We start from the raw sequence: 26,859 nt of genomic DNA, 5'->3' as shown, positions 1-26,859 counted from the left end.
GATACTGTACTATCAATTTGATTTACATTAAATTGAGTACAATGAGCAGGATTTAGCTGCGAGTGACAGAGGCCAGAGGCATCAACACAGATGCTGCTTCTCCCTCTGGTGAATCTGAGGTGTCCTAAACTGCACACGGCACATTTCATACACTAGAATAAACAAACTGGTATTTCAAAGGGCCTTTAGTGTGGGAGTTGGCGGCGTAGCCAGCTGACAGAGTGTGTCCTGTTCGTGGGCAGGGGAAGGTGGCACCACTACACAGAGCTGCCTGTGATTCAGAGGGGAAAATGTTATCACAGTAAAGCCGTAAACAGAAAACGTTCCAGGGCTCCCCTGCGAGAACTGGGACACAAGCACATAAAGCTCACTGTGTCTGACTGGAAAACCAATATACAGTAAATGGAAATGAAGTCACTTTTGATCAAGAAATGACAGCACAGAAGGTATTGTATCTGTAAGGAACAGGCCTGGCAACACTCAGCCTTTTTCCTTCGTTCGCCGTTTCCTTCGGCAAACGAGGGAGATCATTTGTTTGCTCAGCAGCGAGCAGCATGCACCAATACCCGATGACAAACATTCAGTGTTATTGGCATCTAAAATTAGGCAGCAGTGTTTGTGCTGATATTGAGGTCATTTATTCAAAGGGCTCTTTGAAACCTCTTCAAGGTTTGGGGTGTGTACATTCTGGCTGTTAACTCGAGCTGCCAGGCAGAAGGCAGGCTAGCAAGACTTCCCTCGCAGGAAGGGATTTGTCCGAGGCATTGCTGTCCTTGACCCCGGACCTGGCACTGACTTGTATATTGAGATCTAACTGCTTTTGAACACCTGAGGATCACCTGTTATTATCTACACAATGTGTCAGAGGTGGAATTGGGGTCTTCGGGTCCCAAAGGTAATTGTAGTTTCTGCTTTTGTCTTAAAGGTCTTGGATTCACCAAGCGTCATCACTTCTTCAGAGTAGTGCAAAGTCCCAAAACCTCTACATCTTCACACATGAGTCATCGAAGTCTTATGACTAAACAATGGATATTCACCAAATATGATGGGAATGTCACTTGGGAGGGTATCTGCAGATGATTTACTTTCAGAGCTGATAAATCAAACATCAAAAGATGCAAAAAGTTTAACAAAAATATGGTTAAAGAAAAAACCCTTTTCCCAAGACATCTCTGCACATAATAGAAACAATCTAAAGTTTATATTGCTCAGGAAATTACACCCCATCATATGACATCGTATGACGTCGTAAGGAAGTCACAAAGAAGTCAGAAAGGAGGCAGAAAATGAAGAGTTCATGCATGGTTGTATAGATCAAAAATTATTTATGATCATATTGTAGAAATTATGTTATCATGACATCACTATGAAATCATATGGTGTAGTACCGCATTACTTTTGCAAACAGAGACATGATCTACAGCTTCTATAGATCAACAAATCATTCCTCATTATTTGGTATAAATGACTGGACGACATCATTGTGGAATGCCAGTAAAACAAGTCAACGACCAGTTGAACCTGGAGGGCACATCACACACAGTAATGACATCATCATCTTGCAGAGGTCTGAAGAGCCAAGCAAAGCTGAGGCAACCAGGGAGGACTGTGACCCGGCTGTGACATCATGCTGCTGACCCCAGCAACAGACACATCAACAACAACACACACACCTCTTCATTATGCTGACAGGCAGCCAGAGTCGACATGAAAACCTTCTGCTTCCAGTCAGCACATGAGAGCAGCATGAACCTGACCTGAGCAGCACAACTCAACATACGGAATAATGTCCTCATCACTTCCTCGGTCTCTATACTTTTCTACTGAGGGGCACTTTTAATCTTAAATAAACCTCACTGTAATAATGAGCATGCTGATTAATACAGAGGGACTACTTCACTATTCATCCTTATCAGTCCAAACTCTAGCATGTGCTCCTCACTGTTTTATTCCTAAAGATGTTGCCCATTTGATCTTTTCCCACTAAGATCACTCACCTAGTATCATGTATCTCATCCTAACACAAATAACTGTATATCCTGTTAATTGTCTTCTCAAAACAATATTAATGACACAGCCTACAGAGAACAAAGGGGATAATTATGAAATCAACAAATAGGAAATTATACAAATCTATATTCGTATTCATAAATGAGACAATCTATTAAAAGAGTTTGAATCTCAGCTCATTGTCTCTGAATGTTATTTTATCTCATTGACAGATTTTATTTATTGTATTTCTGAATCCATTAAGATCATTTTGCATCAGGAATGTTCTGTTTTCTAACATTCTATTTCAAGAAATAAATTACAAATCTTTAGGAATGAAATGAATAAAGCCACATTAAAAGAACCAGAGCAATGACTTGAGTCTTTACATGTATTTAGGGATGTTTTCAAATTGAATGTTTTCTCCATATATTTGATCTGTATTTATTGGGTTGAGCACGTAACAGATATTTCTCTCTTGTGCAGTTTACCTGCTGTCAACAGCGTTCACATGAGCCTCAGTGACTCAACAGTGACACCTACTGTCAACAATACAACAAAAACCAACCAGGAACCAGACGCTCGTTCATCAGACACCACTCACACTCACACACTCACACGCTCACACACTCTGAAACGTGTGCTCAAATATAGATCAAATTGACCATTTGTTGGTGAGTGTTAACATTCTTAGATAAATGCTGGGTTCTTGAAATATCATGTCCAATAACTACAAAATAAAGAAGATCAGAGAAATAAGAATTATATAATAATAAGATAGTGAATCAATTGAACGTAACTTTGGCAAATGACAATTGTTTTATTTGAAAACTTATGTAAGGAACCTAGACAAATTACACCTTGTGGGTGAGACACAACAGATCCATTTGACCAGCTGGATTGTTTTCTATGTTTTAGCCCTCTGTACTGCACACAGGATAACTATCAGTTGTGCCTCTGGTTTTGTGTTCCTAAAATGAAGGAACAGAAATCAGTTTTCCTAAAGATGACTTCAAACTAATCTCTAGGGACAGACAGGCTTGGGGCCAATTTCAAAATAAATTGTTTAGTACGGATGCAAGGACTTCAAAGCTTAAGGAAGAACTGATGTGAAGCATGAAACAAGGTTTTATCACCCTGATGCCTACATCTGATAAAGATAAGACATTTGAGAAAATTCACATTGCTGAACTGGTTATAATGTACTCTCACTGATGAGGATACAGAAATGTATTTGAACCTTTAATAATGAGACTCAAGCAGAATTACTGGAAGGAAGGTCAATTCACAATAACAAAACATTTTTACTTGATTATATGATAAAAGCATGCAGTTACTTTATTTGTAAAAAAGATTTAAACCAGTGGGAACCATGCATTGCTTTGGATTTATAGGTTTTTCTAAATGTGATTGTAATGCTCTGTAATTGAATCAATAGTTATAGCTGTAACGAGTGGCACTTTAAGAGGGGGATTAAGAGAGGAGCACATAGCGGATGTGGTGGCTCGCAATTATTGTTCATAATGGGGACAGACAGATACTGTTTGTCATCAAAACAACCATCCTAAGGGGTTAAACCTGAAAAGTCATTTTGCAGATGATAGCTTAATTTTTAAAAGTGTCTTTTATGACGGTTTCTACATTGTTTCTAAGAATCTTGAGATTGAGATTTAACGTTGATTTGAATTTGTTTTGTAGAAGAGGGTTTGAAAGTTTGGAACATTTATTTATCCGCTGTGAATCCGTCTTTCTGGAGTGATATGCAGAGCAGGTGATTGAGCTGTCACACTCGACAGTTCATTTGGTGCTTCTGTCATCAACAGAAAGTAAGAGTTGGTTTTCAATACCTTTGGTATCAGGGAAGTTTTATTATAAATGCATAGACAAAACCCAATTTGATCTATCAGAGGAATGAGATAAAATTCTGTAATAAATCACTTTAACTTGACTAGAAAGCATTTTCTAGTGTTTTTCATTGATAAATATAAGTAAATTATTTGAGATTAATTTTCTTAGATTTATTTCTCTCTTTATGTATTTGGTTTTAATGCTGAACTTGAGGCAGAAGATGTTTGATTAAAAAAATATTTTGTCTTTTCAATAAAAGAATTTGTGATGCAATCCACTAAAAAGAACACAAACGGACACAGCTGGTCTTCAACGGCCAGAACGAGATGCAAGCAAACCAGCAGCTAGAGAGCGTCAGGTCCTGTTACTGGAAAGAGATGATCCTGTCCCAGACTCGTGGCAGCAACATTTAACACACTGGCACAGAGTTAACATAGAAACAACAGAGCACCCATTTTATTCTTGTGACACACTTATCCTCACATGGTTGGCTGCAAATCCATAAACACAGAACATGTCACATCTTCTTTTCCACCTCGTCAGAAGTCATGTTGAAGAACAGGCATATTGAATTTCCAGTTGTAAATATCATCTTCACAAAGTACTGCATTAGTCAGGTCACTAAATTTTCTTGACTGAACAAATGTATCAAAATGTTCAAAACCACCAAGCAGGAAACACTATATACATATGATTGAACATATTCCAGCTCTTAGTTTAATATTTACATTTAATTATTACTTTAATGGCTACATCTAAATTCTTTTTATTACATATGTCAACGTTACAATCCTGTAGGTTTGGTTTTTATTTTCAACACTGTCTACTTAGTTGTGACTTCTTGAGTAGCTGATGGTTAAATCACTTCTTTACCTGATCTCTACACTTTGTTGTGTTGAACAGATTTAGCACTTAGTTCTTCCTTCCCGCTCTGGGCTGAGGCTTCAGTCCATAGACTGTAAACACAGTCAGCGGTGACTTTGAATTAATGATTGAATGGAATTTACATGCTGGATAAAGTGAAAACCTGTGGATCTAAAACAGAACAGAAAAATATGTTTGTGCTGTGTAAGTGTCAGTGTTCTAATACTTGGAGCTCACCTTTGTCTCGACTGAATCAAACATTTTCTTTCAGGCTCTCACCTCTAAGCAGTGTGGTACTGTTCATGGTTGGTGCTACTGTTGCTCAGCAACAGAGTAACTTTTCCTAGGGTCTCGAGCACCCCCTGCTGGTCTTTGGCAGAAATCCCAAACACAAAAAAGTACACCATATTGTATAAACTGTTGAATTAGTTGACCAATGAACGGCACTTTGTTTCACTGACATCGTACTCCATGTTCAGTATTTAAGGCTGAACACTAAACACAAATGATTAATTATCACAGAGAGAACTGATAGAACACGCACAACAAAACAGAAGAAGAAAAGATAAATGCTATTTATTTCCTGGAATCAATTTCAGGTCAGCAAAACCGTGTAAAAGTTCTACTCTTAAAGCAGCAAGCTAATGATTAAAAACCATGGTACAGTCTGATAAGAGGATTACTGCTGATTCAACAAACTCATTTGCTACATTGCCATGTAAAGGTTCGGTATTAAATTGCATCACTAACAGATGTGACATTATTAATCATGTTTTACAGACTTCTTATTCCAACCATAACTGCAGCGTCAGATCGTGGTTGTGTTCGCCAGGACTCAGACGTGCAGACGTTCACCCTCACTACTCCACCAGGCACAACCAGCAGGTCAAACACCCTGCGTCTGGTTTGGAGAGTCACAAATTAAGATGCAAAATTAAATTATTCTGGTTCCATCTCAGTTCAGCCAGTCCAGATCATCGTCGTCATCCTCCTCTTCACCAAACAGAGGGGCGGGTGGTGGACGGCCCTTCAAACTCTGGACACAAGCGAGATAAATGAAAAATTGAATGCCGTCCAAAATGTTGTTGATAGATGTTTACGTTTTTTTGAGGCGATAAAAAAAATTCCCTGATTGAGTTCACATGGAGACAAAAGACAAGGGGGGAGCTGGGGGGTAGGGGGGGTGAGGCAGCTGCAGAATCAAATCTGAGAGCTTTGATTGAACTCTACAGATCCTCCCTTACCATCTCATCCTCCTCTTCCTCCTCGCTGGCTGCTGCGGGGGGTTTGGCAGGAGCCGTGATCTGGAAAAATGGCGCCGTTCCATTTTCCTCACTAATTCCCTCAGTCAGGCTGAGAGAATAGCAGAGAAAGAGCCGAGGACGAGGGGTACAAATACACGGTGAAGCGGAGTTGAGAGACAGACCGTTAGTTTAAAGGAATACACATGTACATGAGAACAGATGGGGGGGGGGGGCACACATAGGTTACAATTGTAATCTAGATACTAAAAGTAAAGTTATGGCCCTCAAGATGAAATCTGACAGTGGGCAAACAGCATACATGTTATTTACTGGCTTCCTAATCACAGTCAACGTTTTCAGATTCATTAGCTGCTGCTGGTTTCTGGTTTCTGCTCATCTCAGCTCATCTCAGCTCAGCTTGGAGATTTATAAACTTTTAGATCTGGCAGCAGCTGTTTGGTTCTGCAGTGGGAAGAAAACCAGTTCCAAACTTCGTGGTGCTTTCAATAATGCTGTGATAAACAAGAAATCTCGTGCAGAGTGTTGTAAGGTGTATCAACTAAGTTTTCTAAGTGTTCTCGGCTTGAAAGTGCTGCACAGTAACACAACTTTGTAAATATTAATAATAAAAATGTTTCTTACTCCACTGCGCATATAAACATGTTGGGATAAAAGGCCTTTTCTGGAAAATCTGCTGAGAAACTTAATGGATGAGAACAAATATATTTAAAAGAAACAACGTTGGCATTTGTTTTGGGCCAGTTGTTTTCTATTGAATCAAACATGTGGTTTGGAGTCAGTGTGTTGATTTACTCTTTGAATCGGAGCTGATCTCCAAGAGCCTCATCTGCATATGATGAGTATTCCAACTCTGCTCCTTCTCACCCCTGTACAGAAGATTCAGCTTATTTAAAATCGGACTAATCAGGACAATAATAATCTGGAGACTCATATTGATATAACATGAAACTGGAAGAGGAGAAAATGTTCCTGCTGTGTTCAAAAAGTTCAGTCGGAAAACTTTAAAAAGGTAATGGACCATACCCCTTGGTGTTGTATGTTAACGATAATGACAGATACTGAAACGATCATTCAGAAGAATTTGGAAATGATGGCTCTGTGGACTCCTGGGCCACACCAATGTCCTCCTGGAATTGTTTGTGTGTTAGTGTTGCTATTGTTGTGTTATCATAAATTATATATAGTCATATCCCAGTTATTCTCCTGGAACCACTGGAGACCAGACTTTGCTCTGAGTGAATATTCATCTGATTCTACTGACAGCTAAGATCAATCTGCAGTAATAGTAATTGTTCATGTTCCAACTCACCATGAGCTGTTCTGAAGTGTGTCTGGTGGTGGAGGTGGGTTGGCTGGGGGTCCAAAGGATTCCTCAGGCGCAGCATTCTTTTCTTCTACATCCTCTCTATTGTTCTCTATGTTCTCCTTGTCCACCTCACTGCTCTCTGCAGCACTTTCCTGTCCATCATCAGGAGCTGAACTCTGATCAGATCCATCATCTGGATGTGCAGACTTGTTGGAGTCTCTGGACTCTGTTGGGCTTTCAGGAACAGGGGGTTCTCCCTGCTCCTGCTGTCCTTCACTCTCTGCTGCTGCTGCTGCTGCTGCTGTTTCTGCTGCTGCTTCTTCTGCTGCTGGCTCCTGAAGTGACCCTTCACTGATTGAAACTGGATGGAGATCAGTGGCCTGTAATGTCTCAGATTGGCTTTGTGTCTTTGACTCAGTTGATGTCTCTGTCTCCTCTTGCCCTATGTCCTGATTCATTTGAGTCTCACTGACATGGTGAGAATCCAACTCAGCCTCATGTTCTTCTTCCTTTTCTTCCTCTTCTTCCTCTTTGACTTGTCTCTCTCCATTCACATGCACATTCTGACGAGGTTTCTCCTCTCTTTGTTTCACATCATCACTTGCTTCTTCCTCCTGTTCCTCTGCATCCTCTTCATCCTCTTCCTTCTTAGGAAGGACGGAAGATCCTTGTGTGCCACTGAGCAGCTGTAGAGTTACATTCTAAGGAGAAGACATGTCCACATGATTGAAGATTGAATCAAAAGATGCTTAGCACATATTCTGATGTACAAAGTCAAACAGTGAGTGTCAACCAACTCCATTACAACCAATAGAATCAAGTTTCACTTGGTTTAAGAAGCTGAAAGTAGCTGGGACACATTGAATTGGAAAGAGACACTAATTTCCATCCATAGATTGTCCATTTAGTAAATGTACTTACTCAACTTTCCAGACTGCCACATACAGACTGCTTAGGTATTGTAATTGTTTAAAAGACTTAACCTACCTTGATGGTGCTGACAATCACCCCGAGCACAGCCTGGCCTGAGTAAGATTCACTGAGGTCAAACTCCGCTCGCAGAGAATGAAACACTCCGTTCATCACACGCTTCACCTGCAGGTACACACAGATGGCCTTACTATTATTGCTCAGAAATAATAAGTCAAGGCACATTAACAGCACTAAAATTATATAGAATATCAAACTTCAGTACAGTTGCACCTCAGCTCTGAGCTGCAGTAGGCAGAACTGGTAGTGCAAAACACTGGCACACTGAGTTAAACTGAAAAGTTCCTGCAATGCACTGTGGATATTTCCTCTACTGTGCTGGTTTGGTATCTTGGTGACTCACCATGCACTGTGTTCACCAGAAGGGCACTTTGCAGTCTGCGTACCAAGAATTAGGTCACTTTATTTGGTGAAACCTCTGTTATATCACATATCCCCCTTCATGTTTTCCTCATATCTTCACTTTTAAACATTTTTCAAACACAATTTCAAACATGCTGCACGACATGTGATCATGTGTAGAAAGAGGTTGTGTTGTGATCATGGCGTTAATGCAAGACAAACAGAATAAAGATGAATGAGCTCTGTAATCTATGACAATTAATAGGCAGTCTGTACTGAGAAACACAATAATAAAAGACTGTTATCTTAAAAATTCTAATGTATTTGTGGATCACTCTGGATTGTCAGGTATCATTCAAACATACAAATCTAGACTAAAACCACATCAGAACTAAAGATAATCAAACATAAAAAACTAAATAGTAGTTATATGTCTATATTCAGGGATCATTGTATCAACCCTACCATCTGTCCTATTACATATGAAAAACATGTTGATTGTAAATTCATCAACAAGAGAATTCAAATTATAGCCATAACGTTATAATCAGTAATGTTAATGTGGTGTACATATGTTAAAGGGGTTGAGAGACGAGAATGTGATTGGCCATGTTTCTCACCACCTCTACCATAGCTGCCTATAACGGATATTATATTTCCAAGTGTGCTGTAGGTAGCCTTGGTAAGGATGACCACAAAAATATCAGTGACCAACACATCAACTGTGATCTGTGCCACGCAGGACTCCTCACCTCTGTTGCAGTGTCTCCCGAATTCTCCTGCTCTGCCAGTTTCTTCTCCAGTTCAGCCATTTTATTTTCAAGCTTCTCCCTTACAGCTCCTGCTTGCTGCTCCAAGGCTGTGTACTTAAAGACAATAACATACAGTGATTGTTTTTGTGTGTGTGAATGTGTGTCTCTAGAGGGGCTGATAGGGATGTTTTCCTACAGAATGAATAACAACTCTGTATGAAAATACAATGTCTTGCAAAAGTCCAGTGACATCCCTGACATCATTTAACGTATCAAGAGGGATCAGCTGACGAGTCATCCATTCTTACTTTTTCCTGAAGGGCCTGCAGCTCCTCAGTCTGCCCGTTGTGCTGGAGCAAAATCTGCTCTTCCGAATCCCTTGACTGCTTCAGATGAGTAAACTATTGAGAGCAAAAAGGTCCAAAAGCAAGGTAATAAAACATCATGTATTCACATTGATCACACTATATAACCAACTTCAACTCGACTAAATTAAAAAAAGACACTATAAGCTGCAAAAACCTGAATATTTTTGAGTGAAAACATCTCATCAAAAATCTCCATTAAAGGACAATTTAGTAAAAACCTGGAACCCATCCCAGTTGACATTGGGCAAGAGGTGAGGTAGAACTGAACAATGCCAGTAATGGTTTCATATTGTAAATGTATACAATGGTTATGACCAAACAGGTTGCATCAAGACAGGCTTGCGTACCTTTTCCTGTAGCTGGGTTAACTTGTCCTGCAGAGCATCTCTCTGCTCTGTAAGTTCAGCCAGATCTCTCCTGTGCTGCTCTTTAACAGACGCCAACATGTGCTCATACTTCCCCTTCCAGTCCTCCTCAAGCTCTGCCTGCAGCTGAGACAACTGCAAAACATACAGTGTTCCATTAGTGGTCTGATGTAGGGGTGGGAATCCCAGGGTAACTCAGGATACGATACTCGATACACAGCCAACGATAACGATAATATCACGGCCTAGCTATTCTGTGATAATTGATATATTGGAAGACAATCATGTAATGATACATCATGTCTAACTAAAAAAAATTGATAATGCCCTAAAGAGGATAAAGAGCAGGCTTTGTGTATTCATTCATTGGGATTTGGTGCCAGTTTGCCAGTGTAAGACAGCCATAAAGTGGCAAAAGTCCAAGCTAAACTAAATATCTATATTTGATGCCAGCATATGGATAATCATATCTAATTAATTAGGACGAAGATATATTGCCAAATAGATATTTGTAATGCAATGTTAACAATGTGGCCCCTTGAGATTAACACTTAAGAGTCTTTTATCTTTTAATTCAGAAGATTAAAGATAGGGAGTTCAGCAAGAAGACAAAGTGCAAGTTATTCAACCATAACATCATCATTCATGTTCCTACAGTATCCTATCATTGAAAGTTACCTGCTCAGATGCAGCGTTGTCAGTGCTGGTCCTGGCCTTGCGAAGTTGAGCTCGGAGGTTGTCCAGCTCCTGCTGGCTGCTCTTGCGGAGCTCCTCCACCTCCTCGTCCCGACGCTGACGCTCGGCCTGCCACTTCTTCTTCCTTTCCAAAAGTGTCTTAAAAAGGACAGAAACAGACAGTCAGATTATATATGACAACAAAAAATGAAGGGAACACCCGTATAAAACCAAGTCAGATAAACTTCAGTGATATCAATCTGAATGATGTGAATCAATTTCACCTGCTTTTGTGCAAATTAAAGTGACAACAGGTGCAATGGAGAAGATAAAGCTCCTCCAGGAGGACACATCCATACGGTCGCAAGAAGGTTTGCTGTGTCTCCCAGCACAATCTCAAGAGCATGGAGGAGACACCAGGAGATTGTTATGATCTATTACTTGCAAAAATGTATCATTCTCGTTCTTGGTTCATGCACTTAAAAAGGTCCAGTGTGTAAGATTTAGGTGAAAAGGATCTATTGACAGAAGTTTTATATAAAATAATCCTAGTGATGTTTTCACGATGTTTTCTTTACCCTAGAATGGGCCCTTTATATTGAAATACTTAATATTTACATCGGGGGGGGGGGGGGGTCCTTTCTATGGAGGCTGCCAGGTTTCTTGTAGTAGCCCAGACTGGACAAACTAAACACCCTTTGAGTTTTAATGAAAACTGAAGGTTACCACAGGTTCTCTTTCATGTTTGGAAGGGGAGGATGAGGTGAGGGGTATTCAGCTGCAACATGACACTTCACCACTTTATGTCACTAAATTCTACACACTGCAACTTTAATGGTATCCTGAAATACAGGCAGAACTGTGAGAACTGATATCTTTGCTAAACTATGTGCAATTAATTCGGTTTGCCACACGCAGACTCCAGTCAAATGCTAAACACGGCTCAGGAACATATATAACAGATGACCAGAGTTTAGAGCTACAGAGCAAAGGGTCTTAAAAAAATGTTGATCTCACTTTCTTATAGATATTTCTATAAGGATGTTTCCACTTTGTATTGAGTTTAATGGCAATTTTTATCCATTTACAGTTAAATGTACCACAATAAGGAGTGCAAAACGTGAAGGGGTGTGAAGGGGTAGATGACTTGCTGTAATATAAAAGGACATAACCTCAGTATAGGGTCCTTTGAATGAAAGAGGGACATGAACAAGAAGTAAACTTACTCGTTCTAGACCTTCTTTATCAGTTCTTAGGTCCTGCAGCTCCTCCTCCGTGTTGTTGACCCTCAGCTCTGTCTCTTTGCGTCTTTGCCTCTCTGAGCGGTACTGGGCCTGTGTCCTCTCTGCTGTCTCCTTCAGCTCTGAATCACATAAACATAGCTTTGTTGCATCATTCTTTTTTCACAAAGTCCTTAGCCTTTTATGCTCCGGGATACTGTGTGCTATTAAAGCAAAGTGTTCTTATGCTTGTTAAAACGGGTATCAATCATAATCTGTTACTAAGATCATGACCAAGAAATCTCACAATAAGCCACATACCTGAACTAATTTTCCTTCAAGGTATCAACAGAAAAAGGCTGATATGATCAAACAGAGCAGTGAGTGTGAATCATGGTTTTGATCCCAATCAATCCCGCAAAAACAATCTTGCCACAAATAAAGCACAAAATGTGGATTAATCTGCTGCTGAAAATAGTCCCAACAAATTGTTCCACACCTCCTCCTCGTGTGTGAGTAACGTTTGCCAAAAACTAAAGTGACCAATCGCTTTAGGAAACTACTGAGCCTTTTAAAAAATGAACTGGGTTGTTTTAGTTTGCTAAGACATTGTATATCAGGATTTGTTAAACACATATGGAGAACTGGGCAAATGGTAAGCTATAAATAAGTGTAACCACATACAGTCCTGTTGCCACTGTAGTATGTCAGTTTGATGAAGTCTTTTTTGGTGTTGAATTCCTCTCGAAAACCGTTCATATGCTAAACTCTTCATAAAAGGACTGTTGCATTAGTTTTAGTTAGATGTAACTAATAACCTGGGAAATTAGTGCAGAGACTGAAAGAAGTGGAGCTGTGGCAAAATACTGTTTGAAATTTTCTATTTAATCATCATTTTTTATCATAATAATAATAATAATAATAATAATAATAGACAAACCTTCCAGTTGTGTTTCCAGGGAAGTGATGTGCTTGCCCTGGCTCTCAGTGTCCAGCAGCACTGAGCTCAGTTTACTCTGCAGCTCCACAGCCTTCTGCTGATGGGATGAAGCTTCCAGCTGCAGCTCAGACAGCCGGGCTGTGGACGAAGCCAGATCCTCCGTCAGACGAACCTGATGGGGACACAGGAGGACAGCGGGGGTGAGAGGCTATAGTAAATCCCAGAGCACAAACAGACAGTGTAGCTAAACATTGAGAGCCTGGATGAGTGGCTACTGGTGATAGTGGTGTGATCAGCATGAACCTGTGGAAGAAAAACTGAGTAATGACTAATGGAAAAGGGGACGGACAGGAAAAAGAAAATAGGAAATTTTGTTAAAATGCAAATGAATGGTGAACACATTATTCCAGTGAAAGCAGTTAGACCTGGGTCAAATAGTAGTTGCACATAATTCTTGGTATTTCGAGCAGCATGTTTGGATCTGGGCGGTAATCGGGGAAGACAAGATTATTAGATCAGTGGTTTGGTCCCAGAATGGCAAAGTGAATGGGAAATGATTGCAAAGAATTATAAACTTTCTGGCAGTGAGAGGAGGTGACTTGTGACTTGTGGACTGACCATTACTCAAGGACTTGTGTGTTTTTGCTCCATGTAAATAAATCATTTCAACTATTTTTGTCACAAAGAGCATGTTTTTCTTCCTGAGTAAACCTTTGGAGAAGTTACACCATTCCAATTTGTCTCTTACTTTGCAAATACTGTTTGACCCTGGTCTGGTAGCAGTACACAGAGGGAAACAGGCTCACCTGGCCAGAGCCCAGGTCCTGAGGCAGTGCAGGCTGAGAAGAGAGAGTAGTAAATGCTAGATTTTCCTTAGCAGTACAAATAACCAGGCAGAGAGCAATTGGCAAAGATTAGAGTCCTTAGTATTAGTATCAGATTGTTATTGGAAACAGACATCATATACTTGAGAAAATACCAAACCTTATCTTTTTATCATAATCCCCAAATACGATAATTCGTGTCAGTCTCAAAATGTGAATAAAAGAGGTTAAAACCTGTTAAAAAAAAGCTTAGTTTGACTTCGCTTTGTTTCGCTTGTTCTCGTCCCCTCATCTCTAACCACTACCCATCAAGCCCAGTGTATATGGATTAGTAGCCTGCATTGCCCTAGTCAACCTTTTAAGACCCCAGGCAGAGGGTGGGTGCTAAACTACATCCCATACACACACACAGGCAATGATTAGGCCCTACACTGAGGGTCTGGGAGATATTTAAAGGAGGACTTGGTGCAGCCTCCACCACAGGCCAGGATTATACCTTTTACTCATTAAATACCCCTCCCACCAAACTACAACTTATAGCCCCTACACTCACCTTACCATCGGTTTCTTTGCTTTCAGCTCAGAACTTCATGAGGAATACCTACCTGCTTAGTGTTAAACATTCTGCAGATACAGGTCAGGAGCTTCAGTTCATGTACACATCAAACATCAGAATGATGACAACCTGTGAACTCAGTGACTAAATGTGACATGATTGTTGGTTTGAGTGTTGGTTGTGAGAGACTGTTGTGTGTTTTTCACTCAGAATGGAACCAATAACAAACCATCCAGTGAACAGCAGTTCAGTGTTGATGAGCAAGGTCAGAGGAGAATGGTCAGACTGGTTGGAGTTAACAGAAAGGCTACAGTAACACAGGCAATCACTCTTTACAACTGTGGTGAGCAGAAAACATCTAGGAATGAATGTGTCGAACCTCGAGGTGGATGATCTACAACAGCAGAGACCACGTCAGGTCCCTCTCCTGTCAGCCAAGAATAGAAATGTGAGGCTGCAGTGACACAGACTCACCAACACTGGACAGTTGAAGACTGATGAATCTAAATTTCTGCTTAGGCAGCAGATGGTAGAGTCACAATCTGGATGCAAAAACATGAATCCATGGAGCTAAGCTGCCTGTGTCAACAGTCCAGACTACTGCTGGTGGTGGTGTGATGATGTGGGGAATGTTTTCTTGACACACTTTTTTTTGGTCTTAATCCCTTACCAATCAAACATGGCTTGTTAGTGACCTTGTCCATCCCTTCATGGACACAGTGTACCATCTTCTAATGGCTACTTCCAGCAGGACAATGTTCCATGTGACTGTTTCTAAACTACCTCAAACATACAGCATCTGAAACTCAGGGATGAATCTTCCTCTGTGATATGGGGAAAATGTTTACATTCTGAAGGCACAAGCACAACACTATATAAAGTATGTGATGATATGTGTGCATCACACACTATTATCCTCTGACAAACAATGCACCGAAAGAGAGTATTATCCATCTGATGGATTAGTTATTCCCCTTTTCAGCACTAGAGCCAGACACTCACCTTGTCTTGCTCAGCCTGTAGAATTCTGGCCTGGTTGTGTTCACTGGACGACTTAAGGGAGTCGTTTCTCTGTTCCAGCTGCAGGTTACTCTGCTCCATGTACCTGGACAAGCACAGCAATTCCACATTACATTGACCTCACACTTTTTTAATACAAGATCAGATATTGGCCAGCAGAAAAAGTACATTAAGTACACAAAGATAAAATCGGTGTTGTTACCTCCGCCAAGCAAGCTATGTTTTGAGCTTAGTATATTTGTTTGTAAGTTAGCAGGATTACGCAAAAACCCCTGGAAGTGGTAGCATGTAACTTTTCATTTTCATTTTGGTGTGGCTCCAGATCAGGGGGTGGATCGAGGATTTGTATTCACTTTGTTGAGAGATAGGGCGCTCTTCAACACTTTTGTTGGTTTACCAGAGAATATTTCAAAGATCTTGATGAAAAAAAATCCAGTATGTTTAGGGTACTGATATTTATTTATTTATTTATATTTATATATATATATATATATTTTTTTTAATATATTTATGAGTGCACAATTTGGTGCAGATCCAAATAAATGGTACTAGTGAATTTAAATGTGGCTTCATAAGGGGACTGTTGAGTGCCCTTCTAGTTTTATCAGTTAGGGGTTTTAATCCACTGATTTTAAGTACACTATCCAGCAAGATTTTTTTCCATGGAAATTGTATGAGAAAATGTGTGTTTAAAAGAAAAAAGGCACTTTGGAGTTTGATCATTATTTTATCTAAACATGAGAGAAAGATCATTTATATTTCTGTTCATGATGATGTGAAACAATGATGTTCTGGTCAACAATAAATGTGACCATTTGTCATTTCTGACTCACCTCTGGTTCTGGTTAATGAGCTCCCCAATCTTTCGATTTTGCTCTTCAATGCGAGAGCTTTTGTCAAAGACTTCCTTTTTTAAACATTCATTTTCCTAGAGACAAAATAAGAGTTTTCAGATTGATTTGCATAAAACGTCCCAGCACACTGAAAGATGAAACAATCAATGTTAGTGTAACAAAAGAGCTGATGAAAAAACGCAAGTAGCAAAGTCTCAGCAACACATGATGCAGTATTTTCAGGTGTGTACCTGCACAATTCTTTGGATGTTGTGTACGATCATGGAGGTTTCCATCGACATACTAGAAACACCCATTGGAACACTTCCCTGCCTTTGAAGGTCATCTATCTGTTGAAGTTAAATGAGACAAGAACCATGTGTATGTGCTTTCTGTTAAAAGTACATCTTCAACTTATTCTTGCACATGTGCTTTTTTTTTTACCTTTGAGGCCAGTTGATCTACTTTATCTGCCACTTTTCCAACAGACAACCGGATTTCTGTGTTGTGCTGGCGTGCTTCAGTCATCAAGAAGGAAGTCACATCACTGGAGCCTGGAGTAAACAACATAATCCTGAGTGTAATGTGGCTGAAACAATAGACTGTCTATGAAGATGAAAGATATGACAGCTCCCCAAAGGTGAAGTCAAATCATCTTGATCGCCCTCTGGTGGCTGCCTGCAGTATAGATCATAAAGCTTTGCTCTTCCATGTATATCTGCGATATTTTTGCTTTATTTTTATGCTACGGGTGGAAGTGGAGATGATTATCAATCTTTATTAATTAAATATTTTATTTGCTCAATACAAATATTTGTGTCAAAGACCCAACACTCTTGGTTTGATCATAATGGCTGCCTTGTGATTGAAATGAATGCTCTTACCTGTATATGGGACACTCTGTGCAGGGTAGACCTGACCAAAAGGCTGCAGCTGAGACGGAGCCATAGAGGTCGGATTGTAGTAAGGCTACGAAACAACAGGGTGCACTGATATTACCAGGTTTGATTTCATTGTGTCATGTCCATACTGTTGATATGTTGGTAAGAAATGTGGTGAAAACTCACCTGAAAGGCATGGCTGCTGCCAGGATGCGGGGCAACAGTGGTCATAACAGGAAGTAAGGTAGAAGGTGGAGCAGTGTGAGGATGAGGATGTACTGGGGGGGGGGGGGAGAATTTAGGTCACGTACCAAGAAACATGCTGTACACCATCATAAGAAATTCTTTCCTTTGTAATCCAGGATGAATGCATATATGAGGAATTAGAAGAAGCTAACCATGTGCTGAATCTGGAGCAGTGGAGATCTGCACTGGAGATGAAGCTAAAGGCCGATCCTTCACTCTGCTGCCACTGGTGTCCTGGAGATCAACGCAGAGTGGCACAAACTTAGTAACACACCAGATGTGAGAGATTTTTTTAACATTTTATTGGCTTTCCTGTCTGATAAATAACAAAATGTGTGAACTGGGTTTTTAATCTGGAAAACATTTTTTTTAAATCAGGAGAAACAATTTCATACTTTAAAATATATAGTTCATTTTTTCTGATGCTGCTGAGAAAAGATCTAAGAGCCATGGTATTCTACTTGCTGGCTCACTGTTGAAGCTTACCAATGCTTGGAGAGATAGCATATGTTTTTCCAAGTCAGAATATCTGCTGGGAAAAAGATTATTGCTGGTTGTACTGAAACCGTTTGTCCACTAATAGATTACCACAAATATCAATACCAACTATGATAATCAATTCATAATAACCAAGGAAAATATCATAAAATCTGGAGTTGACCATTCAGCAACATATGAATTTACTGCATGTCTCTATTATATCATTTTAATTTGAATACCTTTACGTTTTAGGTATACTTGTAGAATTTAATATTTTATCATATTTTTTATGTTTAATATATAACTGAACTGAAACTGAACAATAACTAACAGATCCATCAACCATTCAACAGTTTCTTAGTAAAGGGAGTAAAGTAAATACCTTTATGTACCACAATCCTTTTTGTAGCTTTTCATTTCAGCACATTCAAAATTTAAACTAATTTAAATTTGAAAGTGACCCTTTTATGTACAGTTCATGTGGCAGTATTCACACACTCCAGATTCTTGGTTACGATTCTTTTTATTTTGTGAGCAATTCTTCACATGATGCAGCTGATGGGCTCAGCTGACTTTTGCTATGATGAAGGATTATTCCTTTTACACCTTGAGCTTTTCTGTAAATGGGAGCTGGTGGTTTCTATGATGTCTCCAAGGCTTCCAGCTATATTTTTCTTTGTGTCAACAATTAATAAGACCGATGAAAAGACCCAAACCAGCAGTAATCTCAACACTTTCTGTGGCTATCAGCCCAAAAGCTATTGGTTACTAATGGAGAAATAGATCAAGTGGCTCACAAATGAGTGGTTTGTTTTGAAAGGATAGATAATTCCATAAAGCCCAAAAACTATTTTGACATTAAAATAATAAAAACATTTGCAGCACTGTGGCTCACTGACGTGTTTTTAACAGTTTTTGAAAAACAATTGAGTTCTATGGCTAAGATGAATAAGATATACTGTATCAGGCTTTAAATACAAACAGAAATTAGATTATCTCATGTTTTTTTTTTTATCAATAAGAAAAACCACACAGTATCACCTTTTTTCCCTTTTAAGCTCTTCAGATAAAAAACACATTATAAACATTCCCACCTCAAGCTCTGAGTCACTGGATTCAGGCTGGCTGGCCACTCCTGTCAGAAAGGGCAACATGGGCTGACCCATCTTTGCCATGCGAGAAATCAGCTTGGCTTTAGAAGCATCTGGATTCTGAAGTTGAAAAAGAAAATGACACAACACAGCTGTGAAATAACTGCATACAATTATTTTTTTTAAATGCTTCATTGAGAGGGAAAGAAAAGCAGTGATGTTGCTTACTGCCAGCTGTTCACTGAGAGAGTTTGACTTTGCACGAAGTTGTGGCTCCCTGGAAAAAAGTAATGAATAAAACAGGAAAGGTCAGAGACAAACCAGGCTATGTGTTAAAAGTTAAGGAAAATGCTGTTAGCTATTGCCTAACTCACCCTGGTCTGCCTGGGCCTGAGACAGTCATCTGTACTGCAGACTCTGGGGTCAGATTCTCCACACTGGGAGCTGGGGAAGGAGCAGCAGAGTCTCTGGAGCTGGCACTGGCCCGATCAGAGCCACTGTCCTTGGAAAACTTCACCTAAAGCACAAAACAAGAAGAATATATTTCACTTTACCGATGTAGAGTAGACATGATTAATGTGACATCAGACTCATCTGGGACGTTGGAGAAGGTTAACAACTAGAGCAGACGAGGGAAGGAAGTACAAAGATTGCTCAGTGGATGTTACCCGCCGAAGTTCTGCTTCAAAAATAAGAGTGCTGTTAGCCGGGACACAGTTGGGGACTCCTTTGGATCCGTAAGCAAGGTTCGGTGGGATGACAGTGAGGCGGCGGCCTGCCTTCTTCATCCCCAGCATCCCTTCCTCCCAGCCCTGCTCACACAGAGGAGGAGAGGCAGAGCGATAAGGAGGAAAGAACATTATAATATAATATGATGAACATGATGCTGCTCATTTGAGGCTAGGATAGTTTATTTAAAAACCCTGTGTTGAACAATTATTAAAAAGGTTAATAAATAAACATAATAGATTGAAATGAAATGTAATAATATGCAGCAGAAGAAAATAAATCATTAGGAATATTTTCAAGAATTATAGAGATCATTTTAAAAATGTTTTTTCTTGAGGAATGAACTGAAGCTGCTTTTCTTATTCAGTGCTTGTATTCTGACTCACTTTGATCACTTTTCCAGCTCCAATTTTCAGTCGGAGCAGCTTGTCTTTGTTCTGGTTGGTGTCAAACATCTAAAATTATATTTGAAAAACGTGTAAGTTGAGCTTCACGTGTCAAGAAAATTCACAAGAACTGGAGACAAAATAATTGCAAATGAATCTACAATGGTGGAGCTGTGTGACCTGTCCGATGGTATGGTTCTGCAGGAGCCAGCCTGTGTACACCACCTCCAGGGAGTCTCCATTCTCCACCCCCTGGCCCTCCCCAAGACTCAGATCCTGAACCACCACAGCATCTAAAGAGGCTGCACTGTTCACTTTTGCTAAGCAGACCTAGTGCACAAAAAAGAAAGTAAGTTCATCATAATTGGTGAGACCTTGAATCCTGAGTATGTTGGACTGATAAAGGGCCTTTAAGGATCAATCCAGAAACTTGTGGACCTTGTTCCATCAACAAATACTCGCTCTGTTAGTCAAATAAAAGCTGTATTTGACTAACAGCTGTAGCTCTGCTCCTGTGTCACTCACCTCCTTGCAGAAGTCTGATGAAGCTTTCTCTGATTCAAACATCAGGGACCAGTTCTGCCTCTGGTCATCATAAAAAGTGCAATAATGGTTTGGTTGTACCTGCAGGAGCAAAAGAACGTGTGGTCATGAACACAGAAAAGACATGACGACGGAAACTTGAGTTCACAGTGTATCAGTTTTCCACAATGATCAGCTAATTTACAAAGCAACTTGCTTTCTCTGGAGGAGAAATCTATTGTGTCATGACCTTTCAGTTTTGGTTTCTGCTGCTGTGTTTACCACCAAATAAAACACAGGAACACAAGGACAGCCTAATATTGAGGCTACAGTGTGACATAGACTTTGTTCATGCTTAATTGTAATTATTTTAACAAGTTTATAAGTTTGACCAAAAAAATCTTCACATTTAAAGAATTTTATTTCTCCCTTTATCTTTAAAATATACAGTTTTTACACTAAACAACTAAAGTGCTGAAAACTTCACAGTATGAACACAACTGATCTCAGTGGATCCCTCTGTGTACAATGACAGCAGCGACTTGTATTAACAGTGGAAAAGTGTGTTCAACTCTATGGAAGGAGCTGGTTATCTAAGTTAATTGTTCATACAATGTGACCTGAGCTTCACCTAAGTCACAAATGCAGACAAACACAACATGCTTAACAATAATTATCTTTGTGTCTTTGTTGAACACACTCATTAGACATTTACAGTGATGGTGAAAAAGATAAGTAAACCACTGGATTTGATAACTGGTTAAACAGCTGTGGATTCAGGAGGGAAACTACACCACTGTTCCCCCAGAGCTGCTATATGTTCTCAGGATGTCTGGTGTGAACGGATGGGTTGAGCTCTGGACTCCAACAGGTGGATTGTCTATGATCTTTGTTTAAAGTCATTCTGTTTAGATCTACTTTTATAGTCAGGGTCATTGTCCTGCTTCATCATCAGTTTCAGCTGGTGAAAAGACACCATGACACTATCCTGTCACATACACTGATTAACTTGGGAATTCATTTTCTCCTCGATGATGCACATTAATGAAGATAATTAAAAAGGTTTAACTTACTTTTTGCTCTCTGTAACTTCCATTTTTGCAGTTATACAGCAAGAAAAATTGCTAAGTTCTGATGATGTGTTTTTATTAGGGCAGTCGCCTACAGAATAAACCCTGGACTTGTGTAGATGTAAGCTGCTGCACAAACCTCTTTTCTTCATTTAATGGAGTCATGAAATCAAAAGACTCAAATTAATTTACGGACCACTTAATAGATTTTTACCAAAAGTTGCCCAGTTGTCACAGAGACAGCTCAGTTGTCATTATCTGATTAAAGTATTGAGTTTTAGCTGCATGGTCTCCTGCTGATGAAGACCCAATTGTTCCTGTATAACCCAGTGAGCGTTATATTATATCCCGCTCATTTGTCTCTTGCTTTTTTAGAATTTCATTTTAATTGTGTAACTGTTGCTCCTCTCGCTGCAGGAGCAAGAGCTCCTTTAAGACTCCACCGACTGATGCAACCTTTACAACGTAATGAGACTAAATAAAATAAAATAAACTTATTCAAAAATAGATTTATAAAAATAATTTATTTATAAAATAAAAACTGTACTTCTCATTGTGAATACTTCACATTGACCAACACTGACTTCAATTAACTCAGACTTGACCTTTAATAAATATTCAAGCACAGAGGTGTTGGAGTCATCCCACTAATTTATTTGTTGTTTTGTTAAAAATATAATAAATATCGAAAATATAAAATAAAATATTTGTACTTTTTTGTTCAATAGTGGTTCTCGCAGTGTACTGTATGAAAGTGTACTACAATAAAACAATCGGTCAGTGCAACATTACAAAGGTGATTTATACCTATTTAAAAACATGTTAACAAACTTAGGCCTTTGCTCAGTGTTGATGCATTTTCACACCTACAAATAATCCAAATGTACTTCGATACTTTGTTAACCTTCCCAACTTTATGAAAGACTAATCGGCAAAGCATATTACTTTGATGCATCACATTATCGGTTTGTCTGCATGTACTCAATTTTGTGTGTGTTCACTCACCGTGAAAACAAAGCCCATGTGAATCTTGGCAGTGGTCACTTGTTTCTGTTGGCTCAAGTACAGAAGCAGTTTGTACTGTAGAAAAGAAAAGATGAGGAGTATTATTCACAAAACTCCAAAGTCAAACCAGTAATCTCAAACAAGTGACCAGCTAGCAAAGCTCCAACCTCTTTTGTTGTGTGGTTGCCCAGTGCGGCTGCTCCCAGCTTGCCCTGCTTCACATACTGTCCGTTAATACTGTGCAAGACAAAAATGGTAGAAAAGCTTTTGACTTGACAATAAGATGATTTGTTGACTTGACCATAAGATGATTTGGCAGATTGATTTCTAGAAATTACCATCATGTTACAAATTACATCATCAAGTACTTCGATCAATATCAGGAAAGACGTTCAAATAATAAAAAACAGGGTGCTCACTATCTGAAGGCTTGGACAGCAGTGGCGAATAACACTGCTGGGGCTCCAGATGGTGAAGCTTGTTTCTGGGAGGCTGGCACTATGAACAGACAGAAATATTCACTTTACATCCTCATCCTTGTAAAAAATGTATTCACTTTTGTCTATTTGTGATGATCCTACCTGGAGTGGAGCTCTTCCTGGGCTGTTTGGGAGCTGTATATTGAAATGACTCGTTCCCCTGACTGGCCTCCTGATCTAGACCAAACAGGGAGGCCAACTTAGCCCTGCAAAGAGAAGAAGCGACAGTAAAGATCATCTATGTTTATATGTGCAATTAGACTTATGATCTAGTGTATGATCTGCCAAAGTATGTTGAACTGAATCTTTTGGGGGATTTCAGCAGTTACAGTATCTGCCTGCCACAAAAACTGCAGAACTTCCATCTAGCAATTGTTTTCATTATTCATTAACTGGTCAGTTTTTTTATTTTGATAAATGATGAATCATTTAGTCTATAAAGATGTCGAAATGTCATTTTTGAAAAATGGCCATTGCAATTTTCCAGAGACAAAGAAGATGTGTTCAAATTGTGGAGCCTGCCCAGCAGGATGCAGCTACGTGACATGCTCCGTCACAACTGAGATAACTCCATATACCGAAAACAATCAGTGTGAGATGCTCCGATAAACTGGTTCATAGACCATGCAATAAGATTTTTTTTTTGTCAAACTACAGTTTTCAAAGACAAAAGTGAGCTTGCATACTTATTATTTATGTCTTACACTGATCCACAAAACTAAAGAAGGAGAAAATCTGTACACTTGAGGAACAATGTTTTTGCTTGAAAAATATATCAACAGCGAATCAAATAAATATCTACATGTTGAGCTCCAACAAGACCATAGCATGCTGTAACATTGTCGCAACATTCAAGATGAGACCAATATTTCAGAGTTTTCCTGGTTTCCAAACAAGACGGTTTAAAAACTGCCCAGCTGCCTCGTACTGACCCCTGAAACTCCTTCCACTTGTAATCACTGGCATCTCCAAGGAATGACATGTTGAAAGCCTTGAGGCCCTCATCTCCAATGGTAAGGAGCTGGGATGAGGTGGAGCTATCTGTTGGCATGTGCTAGTCAAAATCCTTCTGATAATCGCTCCACGCTTCTGACCTGGGCCACCCCTGATCTCTCGTCCCCTCAGTGCAGTCACACCAACATGGTAGATTCAACAGCATAGCAGAAGAAACCGAGGAGCTCCGACTTAGTGTTGGGTCTGCTGAGCAGAGAGGGGCTGTGGCGGAGGCCTCCACCTTCCTCGTCTAACAAGCAGCATGTGAGAGGAATTAGCCGCCAGACCACTCCTCCCTCTTGGCCAGGCCCTACACTGGTTGTTTAGTCCCCCAGCTCACACACACGCAGTGGCAAAAAGTACAACTCAGTGTTCAGCCTGAGAATGTGGCAGAGCTGCAACTGAATAGCTCTAACTGAATGGCAGATAACGGTGAGGTGAGGTTTATAATAAGTATGAGAGTCTGTATCGTGACAAATAGATCACAGTTTGAAAAGAGGTGTAACTGAGATGGAAACTCTGATACAAACGTCCACAATCACGATACAGGACGACAGACTCATGATAACACAACTGCAACCTGCTGCAGCCTGTTGAGCTCACATTAATGTAACAAAACTCATTTTACACTTCAGAATTAACACTATAACACATGTAAATGTGCATTCATGTGGGGTCGGAAAAATCACATGAGTTCCAGACTGGGCAAATCCATTTGAACGCCATCTCAAGTCAGAATATCAACTCAGAGAGATGAAAAATGTTGGTGCACGAGTTCCAGAGCTGCTGACATCTTCACTTATAATCTAATTTTACAATCAGCTCTAAATAATATCTTTTAATGCGACTTGTAAATGTAAAATGTAGTTTTTTTTAACATCCATCTCTCACAAGCACCATCAATACAGACCCTTTTATTATAAATGTGCATACATTTGAAATCATCTGTACGCCTGTCACACCTTTTTCATTGCTCTTTATGATTGTGCATATATTGGAAAGAGGTGTGTGTGTGGTGTAAATAAAATAAATAAATAAACAACACATTTTGTTTACAGCATCTGGGTTTTTTTTTTCCACATTCTGATTTCAAAGCACATGAACACACCAAAGTTGGAATAATGACTTCACATCACAGGGAAATGGGGCTTTCTGAGGAGGAAGTGAATGCACAATTAATAACAATAGTATTACTCTATTTAAAGTTAGGGCAAGATGTGGATTGACACAGTACACCTATTTTACTGTCATGTATCTTGGTCCCATCAAGTGATCACAGCTGCAATAGACGTCAGGCTAGTTTAATTAGACCAAGGTGGAGAATAACCCTGAGACATTCAAGTCAGCACTGTGGGAAACCCCCCCCCTTCCCCCAAACAAACTGAACTTGACTGTGGATTTGGGGCAACACGCAACACATTATTCAACGACATCAAAGGAAACTGCATTTTAAGTCCATAACAAAATGCACATAAACCTTCACATGTAAGAAAGAAAATCACTTCAACTTAAAGAAGGGTTTTTTTCTTTCTGACCAGCTTTGAGCAGGTTGAGTCAGCTCTGTATTCTCATAAGAGAGGCTTGAGAAGAGGTTTAAGGATAACGTGTCAGTGTCTGTATGACATGAAGCTGTTAGTTAACTGGCTCAAATATGGGAATATGAAATCAAACGTGAACATGTCAGACAGTCTAAGAAGCCTCATTCATACAAACTACTGCGCACACTACAGGGTGAGTGGCAGCCTGTGATCAGGGGACCAGAGATGTGGTGGATATGAGTTCAGTGTTTAAGTTTTATATCTGACATAATCAGCCGCTGTTTGGTTTTTCACAGACCTAATCCTCTTAATACACATTTCTCCCCGCAGCCATTTTGACATGACACAGTAAACACAGTTGTTTCTAATGACATAAATGAGGCTTCTGTTCAGGTGCAGAGGCTGAATGAATGAGATTAAAAACACACGTGTTCAATACTGTTTCTGTCAAGTTGGCTGCTGTTAAAAACACTGACTTTGACATCACATCAGTCCTGGAATTAGAAATGAGCTTTCAACTATATTCCTATCTCCTGCAGGTTAGTGAGGGGGAGCTTCTCACCAAGCAGAATGGATGTCAGGGGTCTAATTACACACAGACTTAGTCTTTATAATGCGTCATCTGTCTGAAGTGATTCAACAGAATTACAGACACAACAAAGGCACGTCAAAAACATCTACTGAATCAATTCATGCCGAAAGTGTAAGCTGGATTAAATGGCCTCGGCTTTAACTAGTCCTCTGAAACAGCACTACTTACCGAGGGAGTCGCAATCAGCTTTACATTTCGATTTAAAGTGAAATGTGGCCCATCAACGAGCAAAGCTAACCCTAGCTAAATGATGCAAGCTAGTTAGCCCATATGCTAAGAGAATTCGCATGGTGGGTTAAAACACACAAACAAACGCACCCTCCTGACGGAGACAAGAAGTCTCCCTCTTCATCGTCCCCGACGAACATCCTCTCTCACGTCCAGCGCCTTCTCTTCTTCAATAAAACAATAGCACAAGTGAATTAGCTGTTTTCCTATGAGCAGACTGTTGAACTGTCACTTCCTGTTTGTGGTGGGATCAGCTGACTTTCCACCTGATCCGGGTGTAATCACCCATGACTGCCGCTGGGGGGCGCCAACCACTATCACAGGACATGAACCACACAGGACAGAGTTTAATCCTGAGGCAGCACAGGTCATCAAAAGTGCTGCGGTCATCAAGTGACTGTCCTTCTGCCAACCCTGACCTCTGACCTCACACAAGAGCTTAGAGGAGGAGGAGGAGGGAAT

The 26,859-nt window shown here is 39.9% G+C and overlaps 1 protein-coding gene across 2 annotated transcripts; it reads right to left on the bottom strand.

The window, feature by feature from the left end:
- Nucleotides 1-5,258: 5,258 nt before the first annotated feature.
- fkbp15b (FKBP prolyl isomerase 15b) lies at nucleotides 5,259-26,696 on the bottom strand. Of its 2 annotated transcripts, XM_034595731.1 has the most exons (30): nucleotides 26,488-26,658; nucleotides 23,149-23,252; nucleotides 22,987-23,065; nucleotides 22,735-22,804; nucleotides 22,568-22,642; nucleotides 20,496-20,594; nucleotides 20,151-20,300; nucleotides 19,971-20,039; nucleotides 19,524-19,667; nucleotides 19,230-19,372; nucleotides 19,084-19,132; nucleotides 18,859-18,975; nucleotides 17,437-17,518; nucleotides 17,225-17,316; nucleotides 17,042-17,126; nucleotides 16,602-16,711; nucleotides 16,409-16,507; nucleotides 16,158-16,252; nucleotides 15,307-15,409; nucleotides 13,731-13,763; nucleotides 12,925-13,096; nucleotides 11,991-12,127; nucleotides 10,768-10,923; nucleotides 10,072-10,224; nucleotides 9,665-9,757; nucleotides 9,357-9,470; nucleotides 8,260-8,367; nucleotides 7,276-7,973; nucleotides 5,946-6,054; nucleotides 5,259-5,737 (listed from the first exon to the last, which is right to left on the bottom strand). In XM_034595731.1, exons 1-30 carry the CDS (start codon nucleotides 26,535-26,537, stop codon nucleotides 5,657-5,659), a joined length of 3,669 nt encoding a protein of 1,222 aa, XP_034451622.1. In that variant the 5' UTR covers nucleotides 26,538-26,658; the 3' UTR covers nucleotides 5,259-5,656. The 2 variants fall into 2 exon arrangements, with proteins under 2 accessions (XP_034451622.1, XP_034451623.1); XM_034595732.1 differs by lacking the exon at nucleotides 13,731-13,763 and having other exon boundaries at nucleotides 26,488-26,696.
- Between the last annotated feature and the right edge of the window lie 163 nt (nucleotides 26,697-26,859).

Source organism: Hippoglossus hippoglossus, chromosome 9, assembly GCF_009819705.1.
Source record: "Hippoglossus hippoglossus isolate fHipHip1 chromosome 9, fHipHip1.pri, whole genome shotgun sequence".
Lineage (NCBI taxonomy): Eukaryota > Metazoa > Chordata > Actinopteri > Pleuronectiformes > Pleuronectidae > Hippoglossus > Hippoglossus hippoglossus.
Note: the sequence above shows the minus strand (reverse complement) of the source record. Positions and strands in the feature narration are given on the sequence as shown.